The following is a 12040-nucleotide window of genomic DNA, read 5'->3' on the forward strand; positions in this document are numbered from 1 at the left end:
GGAGTTGATGCCACTAACAGAGGTGTGGGGAGCTTGCAGGAACTGTGTGGGAAGATGCTGCATGCAGGGACTAGCCAGGGCAGGAGCCTTATACCCACCCCCAAAGCTTGATGGGCTCAGAGGGAGATGGGAGAAGTTTCTGAAAGCTGATGAGAGCTGTGGCCCTGGGAGAGGGGCAGCCCAACAGGAGCAGTAGCTGTAAGGGACCAAAGATGACAGCCATTGACGCTATCATCACAGCCCCTCAGGGAGGAAGAGAAAGAAATACTCCAGCCTTGGCCGGGCGCGGTGGCTCATGCTTGTAATCCCAGCACTTTGGGAGGCCGAGGTGGGCAGATCACGAGGTCAGGAGATCGAGACCATCCTGGCTAACCCGGTGAAACCCCGTCTCTACCAAAAATACAAAAAAATTAGCCGGGCGTGGTGGCGGGCGCCTGTAGTCCCAGCTACTCGGGAGGCTGAGGCAGGAGAATGGCGTGAACCCGGGAGGCGGAGCTTGCAGTGAGCGGAGATGGCGCCGCTGCACTCCAGCCTGGGCGACAGAGCGAGATTCCATCTCAAAAAAAAAAAAAAAAAAAAAACTCCAGCCTCTCTCCTCTTGTCTTCCCATCCCCTGCCAGTGCTTCCCATTGGCCAAACTCACAGGGCACAGGAACCCAGGTGACACAGCTGGAGAGATCGTCCTTCCTGAGCACAGAGCAGGGCAGGGAATGGCAGACTGGATCAGAGGAGGCAGACGGAATCGTTTCACCACCAGATCGGATCATTAAATGGTTGCCTGCTCTCATGATAAGGATTGGAAGTGCTAACCCACCAGGGCCCCGTGTGGCCTGGCCTCTGGTGACCTCACGGCCTCCTGCTCCTTGCCTTCTGGGCTCTGCCCACCCTGGCCTTCCCTAGTTGGCCGCTACCTGTGCTGCACCCCCTGGCTGCAGCACTCTCCCCCAGCTCTTCCTCTGGTTCCACTCAGCCCTTAGTTCCCAGCTTCATCGTCACATCCTCAGAGAGGCCCTCCCGGATTCTCCCTGTCCAAATCAGGTCTTTCTCTAGTTTTGTCATAACCCGCCCTGTTCCCTTTCCTCGTCTTTATGAGTTTATCTCAGTGTGTTGATTTAGTATGTCCCTCCTCCTGGGCTAGAAGCTCTGGGAAGGCAGGGACCACGTTATCCCCAATGCCCAAGAGCACGGAGTCCAGGACGTGCTTGTCAAACAAATGGATGAGTGTCGCACTGTTACCTTTGTCAAGAGTTGGGGGTAAGGGGAGGGAATCAACAAAACCTGGGCAAACGTGTCATTGGGTTGGAGTTTCATGGAGTATTTTTATTTTTTATTTTTTTTTATTTTTTTTTTTGAGATGGAGTCTCGCTCTGTCGCCCAGGCTGGAGTGCACTGGCCGGATCTCAGCTCACTGCAAGCTCCGCCTCCCGGGTTTACGCCATTCTCCTGCCTCAGCCTCCCGAGTAGCTGGGACTACAGGCGCCCGCCACCTCGCCCGGCTAAGTTTTTGTATTTTTTTTAGTAGAGACAGGGTTTCACCGTGTCAGCCAGGATGGTCTCGATCTCCTGACCTCGTGATCCGCCCGTCTCGGCCTCCCAAAGTGCTGGGATTACAGGCTTGAGCCACCGCGCCCGGCCTCATGGAGTATTTTTAATCCATAATCTCTATTTTTTAAAATTACCCTACAGTTGGAAGAGAAACAGTAGGAATTCTGTCTTGACACTGTACTGACAAATAGAGGTTTTAATCAAGGATGAAAATACCATGCATTTTTAGGAAAACATAGTTAACTTATTGTATCACCTTGTGCCATTAAGAAATATAAACAGACCGGGCACGGTGGCTCACACCTGTAATCCCAGCACTTTGGAAGTCCAAGGCAAGCAGATCATGAGGCCAGGAGTTCAAGACCAGCCTGACCAACATGGTGAAACCCCATTTCTAGAAGAATTAAAAAAAAGAAAGAAAGAATCAAAAAAAAAGAAAAAGAAACCTCGTCTCTACTAAAAATACAAAAATTAGCCGGGTGTGGTGGTGCATGCCTGTAATCCCAGCTACTCAGGAGGCTGAGACAGGAGAATCGCTTAAACTTGGGAGGCTTGAACCCAGGAGGCGGAGGTTGCAGTGAGCTGAGATCACACCACTGCACTCTAGCCCAGGCAACAGAGCGGCAAGACTCTGTCTCAAAAGAAAGAGAGAAAGAGAGAAAAGAGCAGGCTGGGTGCATTGGCTCACACCTGTAATCCCAGCACTTTGGGAGGCCAAGGCAGGCAGATCACTTGAGGCCAGGAATTCAAGAGCAACCTGGCCAACATAGTAAAACCCCATCTCTACCAAAAATACAAAAATTTAAAAAAAAAAAAAAAAAAAATTAGCCAGGCATGGTGGTGCATGCCTGTAATCTCAGTTACCCTGGAGACTGAGGCGGGAGAATTGACTGAACCTGGGAGGTGGAGGTTGCAGTGAGCTGCGATCTTGCCACTGCACTCCAGCCTGGGTGACAGAGCAAGGCTCCATCTCAAAAAATAATAATGAAAGAAACATGAAGAACATAACTCACCTGCCCTCAGTGAATATTCTGGCAGGTGCCTTGGCCTTTTTGTGCACTTTTAGCAATAATCTGCCCAAAGGCCACCGAGCCTCTATTTAATTTGGTCATCAGAGCATCACATCCAAGATATTCATCAAATCTCCAAATGTGACTCATCAACAGATCTTCTCCCTGTCCGGGCTCAGGGCTCCTTCCGCCCAGAAGCCTCAATGGGTGGAGAGCCTGGTTACCTCTCCTGCTTCTGCACCTTGTACTTCTCCTCCTCCCAACCCTGCTCACTGCCAGGTTCTGACCCATCCAGGGTTGGAGTGCAGGGAGGAAAAGGGAGGCAAGGAAGTGCCATGTGGATTGCGGCTGGAGCCGGCTGGCTGCTTGCCGGGCTTTTCCAGGGCTTCCTACACAGGCAGGAGACAGATCCCAGTCCCCTCGCTGCTGTAAGGATCACCTTGGGGCTGGGCGCGGTGGCTCATGCCTGTAATCCCAGCACTTTGGGAGGCCAGGGCAGGTAGATCATTTGAGGTCAGTAGTTCAAGACCAGCCTGACCAACATGGTGAAACCCTGTCTCTACTAAAAATACAAAATTAGCCGGGCGTGGTAGCAGGTGCATGTAATCCCAGCTACTTGGGAGGAAGAGGCAGGAGAATTGCTTGACCCAGGGAGGAGGAGGTTACGATGAGCCGAGATTGCGCCATTGTGTTCCAGCCTGAGCTACAGAGTGATACTCCATCTCAGGAAAAAAAAAAAAAAAAAAAAAGCCTTACCTAGGGGACCCCTCCTGCTGGGGGTTGGGTAGGGAGAGAATGGGGCTCACCCCCCAGCTTTCTCCACAAATTCCTTTTCTCTCTCCATAGTTTACATAGTGGGAAATGAGGTATAAGAGTTTGGGGGGCCGGGCGCGGTGGCTCAAGCCTGTAATCCCAGCACTTTGGGAGGCCGAGGCGGGCGGATCACAAGGTCAGGAGATCGAGACCACAGTGAAACCCCGTCTCTACTAAAAATACAAAAAATTAGCCGGGCGCGGTGGCGGGTGCCTGTAGTCCCAGCTACTCAGGAGGCTGAGGCAGGAGAATGGCGGGAACCCGGGAGGCGGAGCTTGCAGTGAGCCGAGATCGCGCCACTGCACTCCAGCCTGGGCAACAGCGTGAGACTCCGTCTCAAAAAAAAAAAAAAAAAGAGTTTGGGGGAATGGAGTTTTCAGATCATTTTCTCTTTTTTTTTCTTTTTGACACAGTGTCTCTCTCTGTCGCCCAGTCTAGAGTGCAGTGGCTCATTCTTGGCTCACTGCAACCTCCGCCTCCTAGATTCAAGTGATTCTCCTGCCTCAGCCTCCCGAGTGTCTAGGACTATAGGCATGTGCCACCACACCAGGCCTAATTTTCTCTTTACGTTCTCCTGAGTTGCTATCCTATTTCTATCATGATAGTGCCTCCATCAAATCCCAAACAGGAAGAGTTCCATTCTAACTTCCTATTACAATGAACTTCCTTTATTATTTTTTTCTTCTTCTTTAAACCTCAGCATCTACCACAGGAATGCAATGAATTTTCAAAATAACCTTTGTTGAGAAGACTTACAAGGTATACTTGTGTCACACAAGTGTTCAAAAGAACTAAACCTCGTAAACATTCTACGTCAGTCAGCTATTTGTGCAGTAAAGCTGTATAACAAACCACCCCAGAGCTCAGTGACAAACATTAATGTTTCTTTCTGGTTCACACATCTGCGTGTCTGCTGGAGTTTGGCTGGACTTGGTTCCAGGTCTGCTCCAGAGGTCCCTCATCTTCTGGGACCAGTAGACTACTTGGGGTCTGTTCACCCACAGTGATGGCAGGTGCTTAGCAGTGAGTCCCCCCTACCCAAACACACACACACACTCACTCTTCAAGCCTTTAACTTGGAAGCCTTTGGCCAGATCAAGTCACATGACCAAGATCCGTGGGGTGTGCCTGCCTCTGAAGGTGGAGAGAAGGGGGTGTATTTTTTTTTAATATCTTCCCCAATTTAAATATTTTTAAATATTTTAATTTAAAAGTAAACTTTAGGCTGGGCGCAGTGGCTCACGCCTGTAATCCTAGCACTTTGGGAGGCCAAGGCAGGCAGATCACCTGAGGTCGGGAGTTCGAGACCAGCCTAGGAGAAACCCCGTTTCTACTAAAAATACAAAATTAGCCGGGCGTGGTGGTGGGCACCTGTAGTCCCAGCTACTCGGGAGGCTGAGGCAGGAGAATCGCTTGAACCCAGGAGGCAGAGGTTGCCATGAGCCGAGATCGCGCCACTGCACTGAGGGAGTGGATTTTTGCCAAACTATAATCTGATCTGCCACACAGTCTAAGTGTATTTAAAACAAGAATAACTGGACAGTCCTTGGAGAGTTACCCTTTGATGTCAGAGGATGTTCAGACATCTGCTTTATAGAAAATGTGTATGTGCCCTAACACTTTTTTGGTTTTTTGTTTTTTTTTTTTTTTTGAGACATAGTCTCGCTCTGTACCCCAGGCTAGAGTGCAGTGGTGCCATCTTGACTCACTGCAACCTCCGCCTCCCGGGTTCACGCCATTCTCCTGTCTCAGCCTCCCGAGTAGCTAGGACTACAGGCGCCCACAACCACGCCCAGCCAGTTTTTTTTTGTATTTTTAGTAGAGACAGGGTTTCACCATATTGGTCAGGCTGGTCTCGAACTCCTGACCTCAGGTGATCTGCCCGCCTCAGCCTCACAAAGTGCTGGGATTACAGGTATGAGCCACTGCACCCAGCTGACTTTATATTAGATTCCGAATCTGGTTAGCCAGCAACTTACTAATTAGACGTGGGCTTTCATTCTTCAGAAGGAAACCATTTGGCTGGGTGTGGTGGCTCACACCTGTAATCCCAACACTTTGGGAAGCCCAGGAGGTAGGATGACTTGAGCCCAGGAGTTTGAGACCAGCCTGGGCAACATAGTGAGACCTCCTCTCTACAAAAAATAGACAAGATTGCCTGGGCATGGTGGTGTGAGCCTGTAGTCCCAGCTACTTGGGAGGCTGAGGCAGGAGGATTGCTTGCGGACAGGAGGTCAAAGCTGCAGTGCGCTATGATTGCACCATTGCACTCCAGCCTGGGTGACAGAGTGAGACCTGTCTCGATAAAACAAAACAAACAAAAAAACCCTATTCCTATTTTTTGATGGAATATTTTCTTTCTAAAGTGTCTTAGTGCCTTTCTTCCCACCATCTAAATAATCTCTCCCTCCACAGTATGGCTGTGACCCGATCCAAAGACGCTCCTCCTTTCGGGCCCCCCATCCCCAGTGGAACCACATTCCGCAAATCCGACGTCTTCAGAGACTTCTTGCTGGCCAAGGCGATTAACGCTGAGAATGCCGCGCACAAGTCCGACAAGTTCCACACCATGGCCACCAGGACCCGCCAGGAGTATCTCAAGGACCTGGCCGAAAACTGTGTCTCCAACACCCCCATCGACTCCACCGGCAAATTCAACCTCATCTCCCTGACCTCCAAGAAGAAGGAAAAGACAAAAGCACGGGCCGGCGCTGAGCAGCACAGCGCAGGGGCCATCGCCTGGAGGGTGGCGGCCCAGGACTACGCCCAGGGGGTGGAAATCGACTGCATTTTGGGAATTTCCAATGAGTTTGTGGTGCTCCTGGACCTACGCACCAAGGAGGTGGTGTTCAACTGCTACTGCGGGGATGTCATTGGCTGGACTCCAGACTCCTCCACACTCAAAATATTCTATGGACGAGGGGACCACATCTTCCTACAGGCGACAGAGGGCTCTGTGGAGGACATAAGGGAGATCGTGCAGAGACTGAAGGTAAGGGCAAGAGCCTGGCAACAGGGCGGCGGTTCGTATGGTTTCAGCCTCAGGAACCACTGAAATATCTCCCTAGCCCAGTCAGTTAGGCTAAGACATGCACTGGCCCCAAGAGAATCACAGTTGTCACTGGCACACTAGACATCTTGTGGGTTCTGCAGCTAGGTTCTTCCTCTGGAAGATTTTGTGCCAGAGATCTAAGGATCTTCATGCTGTTACCTTGGAAAGACAAGAGATACTTATTAACCTTGGACATTGATGGAAAGTACAAGTTTAAGCTTAGGTTAAAAATGTAGGCCAGGCTGGGCACAGTGGCTCACACCTGTAATCCCAGCACTTTGGGAAGCCAAGGTGGGCAGATCACGAGGTCAGGAGATCGAGACCATCCTGGCTAACAGGGTGAAACCCCGCCTCTACTAAAAATACAAAAATATTAGCCAGGTGTGGTGGCGGTCGCCTATAGTTCCAGCTACTTGGGAGGCTGAGGCAGGAGAATGGCGTGAACCCGGGAGGTGGAGCTTGCAGTGAGCAGAGATCGCGCCACTGCACTCCAGCCTGGGCGACTGAGCCAGACTCCATCTCAAAAAAAAAAAAAAAAAAAAAATGTAGACCAGGCGCCTTGGCTCATGCCTGTAATCCCAGCACTTTAGGAGGCTGAGGTGGTGGATCGCTTGAGCCCAGGAATTCCCAGACCAACCTGGGTAATCATAGTGAGACCCTGTCTCCAAAAAAAAAAAAAAAAAAAAAAAACAAGAAAATTAGCGAAGCATGATGGTGGTGCATGCCTGTGGTCCCAGCTACTCAACAGGCTGAGGTGGGAGGATTGTTTGAGCCCAAGAGGTTGAGGCCACAGTGAGCTGAGATCACGCCACTGCACTTCAGCCTGGGCAACAGAATGAGACCATGTCTCAAAAGAAAAAAAAAAAAGTTTAAGAGTACTTTCTGGCTGGGCGCGGTGGCTCATGCCTGTAATCCCAGCACTTTGGGAGGCCGAGGCGGGTGGATCACGAGGTCAGGAGATCGAGACCATCCTGGCTAACACGGTGAAACCCCGTCTCTACCAAAAATACAAAAAAAAAATCAGCCGGGCGTGGTGGCGGGCGCCTGTAGTCCCAGCTACTCGGGAGGCTGAGGCAGGAGAATGGTGTGAACCTGGGAGGCGGAGCTTGCAGTGAGCCGAGATCGCGCCACTGCACTCCAGCCTGGGTGACAGAGCAAGACTCTGTCTCAAAAAAAAAAAAAAAGAGTACTTTCTATAATAATTAAAATAAAATGAAAAATGTCCAAACCATTAAAGGATAGGGCAGAGGGGAGAGGAGGAAAAAATACAAGAAAGCACAAAGGAACATAAAATGATATGGCAGGAATGAGTTCCATGTTAGCAATCACAGTAAATGTGAATGGTTTAACTTGCCCTATTAAAAGACAAAGACTCACAGTCTAGGTAGAAATCTTCCCCTAAACCCCTCGTGGACAAAGCAGACAAACCAAGAGTGGCAGATTGGTGACAGCTGAGTTGCTGTCTGCCTGAAGCATTGTGCTGAGAAGTACTCAGGCACCATCTAAGCTCCACGAGAAAGAAGACTGTGGTCAGTGATTGCCTCTGCAGTGGGTTTGGCAGAACGGTGTGGCATGCATGCTAAATAAAGATAGCATATAACACGGCAGTTCAGAGCACAAGATCTAGAGTCAGAAGGCCTGTCTTCAAGTCCCAGCACTGCCACTTACCAGCTGCATGACCTTAAGCCAAGTTATTTAGCTTCTTTGTGATTCAGGTTCTTCAACTGAAAAGCAGGAACAAGAATCATTCTGCATTGCTGGGTGCAGTGGCTCATGCTTATAATCCCAACACTTTGGGAGGCCAAAGAGAAAGGATTGCTTGTGCCCAGGAGTTTGAGACCAGCCTGGGCAATATAGTGAGACCCTGTTTCTAAAAAAAAATTTTTAATAAATTAGCCAAGGCAGGCGGATCACAGGGTCAGGAGATCAAGACCATCCTGGCTAATAAGGTGAAACCCCATCTCTACTAAAAATACAAAAAATTAGCCGTGCATGGTGGCGAGTGCCTGTAGTCCCAGCTACTCGGGAGGCTGAGGCAGGAGAATGGCGTGAACCCAGAAGGCGGAGCTTGCAGTGAGCTGAGATTGTGCCACTGCACTCCAGCCTGGGTGACAGTGCGAGACTCTTTCTCAAAAAATAAAACTAAAAAATAAATTAGCTGGGCATGGTGATGCACGCTTGTGGCCTCAACTATTCAGGAGGCTGAATGGGATGATCACTTGAGCCCAGAAGTTTGAGGCTGCAGCGAGCTATGATCACACCCCTGCACTCCAACCTCGGCAACAGAGAAAGACCCCAGCTCAAAAAAAAAAAAGAAAAGAAAAAGTGACTAGGCGCGGTGGCTCACACCTGTAATCCCAGCACTTAGGGAGGCCGAGGTGGATGGATTATTTCAGGTCAGGAGTTCGAGACCAGCCTGGCCAACATGGTAAAACCCCATCTCTACTAAAAATACAAAAATTAACCAGGCGTGGTGGCACACACCTGTAATCCCAGCTACTTGGGAGGCTAAGGGAGGAGAAATGCTTGAACCCGAGAGGCAGAGGTTGCAGTAAGCCGAGAGTAAGCCACTGTACTCCAACCTGGGTGACAGAGCAAGACTCTGTCTCAAAACAAACAAACAAAAGCAAACTCCAGTGTTTCTCCCCACCCCTCTCAGAGGTTTCCTGACTTCGTAAAACAGAAGTCCTCTACTCAAATAAGGTTTTAGGGAAAAAAGGTCAAGTCCATCCCTCCGTTTGCGGATGTCAGAGCCTTGGCATCAGCCTGGGCTCCACTCTCTCTCATGCCCACATTCGTCAGCTCCACTTCCGCAGGCAGACGCCAACCGCCTCTCCCACAGCCCCCACCCTGGCGCCAGCCAACCTGGTCTCTCCCGGACACTTTAGGTAGTGTCCTTTCTGGTCCTTCTTGCCCCTGCCCTTGCTTCTCTGTGGCCTGTTCTCGACATGGTAGTGAGAGCAATCTGATCACATCACTGGTAGTGAGAGCAATCTGATCACATCACTGGTAGTGAGAGCAATCTGATCACATCACTGGTAGTGAGAGCAATCTGATCACATCACCTCTCTGCTCTAAACCCTCAGGTCACTGTAGGTTAAAGCCTCAGTCCTTATCGAAGCCCATGAGGCCGGGTGTGACCTGACTCCCTGTCAACTTCTCTGACCTCACATCCCTGTTGCTGTCTCTGCCCCAGCCATGCAGACCTCTGGGATTCCATGTGCATGCTAGGACGGTGTCCAGCCTCAGGGCCATTGTACTGCCTGTGCCTCTCGCTGGAACACTGCTCTGATCACCACATGGCTCGCTCCCTTTCCTCCTACAGGCCTTTGGTCACATGTTGCCTTGTCAGTGAGGCCTTGTTATCTAAGATTGCACACCCCCTCCCCTGGCTTGCAGCACATTCTCCCGCTTTGCCTGCTTAACCACCGTCTGCCATGCACTGTGCGTTACGTGTTCACTGCCATGTCCTCAGCACCTAGGCCAGCATCTGGTGCACAGTAGCCGCTGAGTGAGCAGGAACCGAGTGTAGGCACGAATGCATTGTACGCTGCAACAGCCATAATAGCGAGCTTCAAGTAGACGCCAGCCGTGCGTCAGACCCTGCTCAGCACCTTGGGTGGTTTTGCGTCTCTTGCTCGCAAAAGCCTGATGAGGTAGATACCATTCTCCTCCTCACTTTGCAGATGAGGAAACAGGCCCAGAGATACCTTGACTTGCCCAGAGCCCAAAGAGCCTGGGTTTTTGGATTTTTCATTTTGTTTTGTTTTTTGAGACGGAGTCTTGTTCTGTCCCCCAGGCTGGACTACAGCAGCGCGATCTCAGCTCACTGCAACGTCCACCTCCCGGGTTCAAGCAATTCTCCTGTCTCAGCTCCCCAAGTAGCTGGGACTATAGGCGCCCGCCACCACACCCAGCTAATTTTTGCATTTTTAGTAGAGATGGGGTTTTGCCATGTTGGCCAGGCTGTTCTCGAACTCCTGGCCTCAAGTGATCCACCCGTCTTGGCCTCCCAAAGTGCTGCGATTACAGGCCTGAGCCACTGTGCCCAGCCAAGCCTGGGTTCTTAAACGCTAGGCTACTCCACCTCCCCTAATCCTCACAGCAGCTCGCGTTTTTTAAGCAGCGACCATGCCAGGCACTGTGCCAGGTGACATGTTTTACCCACATCCTCACTGCTACTCTGTCCCACGCCCACCCCCGTTCCTACTGTTGGCGGAGTCCTTTTAGAGCACATTTCCACAGCCATACCCCCACCCCCACCCCCAGTCTCAACGCCCCAGAACCTGCTGGGGAACCAGTGGGCCAGGGAATGGTGACATAAGCCATCTCCCATGAAGGGGCAGGCCCACCTTGAATGACTCATGACAGCAAGTTTCTCTCTTTGTGAAGCACCCACAGGGTACAGATTCCACACTCTCCCCGGCAGGCTGACTTGACTGCCCCAGACATCCTGAACTAATGGTATTCCATCACTGGTTAATTGAGTGAGTGTTACTATGTGCCTGGCCTTGGCCTGGGCAGTACTGGGACGTAGCACTGACCGTAACAGACCCAGGCCTACTTTCATGGGGCACCTCTCTGGGACAGATATTAAACACACAGTTACATGTGCCAAGAGCTTGAAAGGGGGGTGTGGAGGATGCCAGGAGAACCTATCAGATGGTGCTGAATCAGACAAGGAGAAGGTCTCAAATCCATGGTTTGGATACAATCCCAGACATATTAAGTTAGTTACCAGAGTTTAACATTTAGAGCAAGCTTGTCCAACCTGCAGCCCAAGACGGCTTTGAATGGCACCCAACACAAATTCGTAAACTTTCTTAAAACATTATGACATTATGAATTTTTTTGTGATTTTTTTTTTAAGCTTATCAGCTATCATTAGCATTAGTGTATTTCGTGTGAGGCCCAAGACGATTCTTTTTTTTTTCTTTGAGACAGAGTCTCGCTCTGGTCGCCCAGGCTGGAGTGCATTGGTGCAATCGTGGCTCACTGCAACCTCCACCTCCCAGGTTCAAGCGATTCTTGTGCCTCAGCCTCCCAAGTAGCTGGAATTACAGGCGTGAAACACCATGCCCAGCTAATTTTTGTATTTTTAGTAGAGACGGGGTTTTGTCGTGGTGACCAGGCTGGTCTCAAACTCCTGACCTCAAGCAATCCACCGGCCTAGTTTCCCAAAGTGCTGGGACTAGAGATGTGAGCCATTGCACCTGGCCCCAAGACAGTTCTTCTTCCAATGTGGCCCAGGGAAGCCGAAAGATTGGACATCCCTGATTTAGAGGATTTTGGCTGGATGCAGTACCTCACGCCTGTAATCCCAGAGCTTTGGGAGGCTGAGGTGAGAGGATTGCTTGAGGCCAGGAGTTCAAGACCAGCCTGGGCAACAGAGCGAGACCCCACCTCTACCAAAAAAAAAAAAAAAAAAAAGCCGGGCGCAGTGGCTCTTGCCTATAATCCCAGCACTTTGGGAGGCCGAGGCAGGCGGATCACCTGAGGTCAGGAGTTCGAGACCAGGCTGGCCAACGTGGTAAAACCCAGTCTCTACTAAAAATACAAAAAGCTGGGCATGGTGGGTGGCGCCTGTAATCCCAGCTACTGGGGAGGCTAAGGCAGGAGA

At 50.7% G+C, this 12040-nt stretch overlaps 1 protein-coding gene across 6 annotated transcripts in view; it reads left to right on the forward strand.

Moving 5' to 3' along the window:
- The window catches only part of LOC105495419 (signal induced proliferation associated 1 like 3), a 310011-nt gene that overhangs the window by 211098 nt on the left and 86873 nt on the right, over window positions 1-12040 (forward strand). For all 6 annotated transcript variants that reach the window (XM_071087643.1, XM_071087648.1, XM_071087644.1 and 3 more), the window contains one exon: window positions 5784-6360. In XM_071087643.1, the coding sequence (XP_070943744.1) occupies window positions 5784-6360 (577 nt within the window). The remainder of the gene's footprint in view (window positions 1-5783; window positions 6361-12040) is intronic.

Source organism: Macaca nemestrina, chromosome 20 (assembly GCF_043159975.1).
Source record: "Macaca nemestrina isolate mMacNem1 chromosome 20, mMacNem.hap1, whole genome shotgun sequence".
In the NCBI taxonomy this organism is placed as follows: Eukaryota; Metazoa; Chordata; class Mammalia; order Primates; family Cercopithecidae; genus Macaca; species Macaca nemestrina.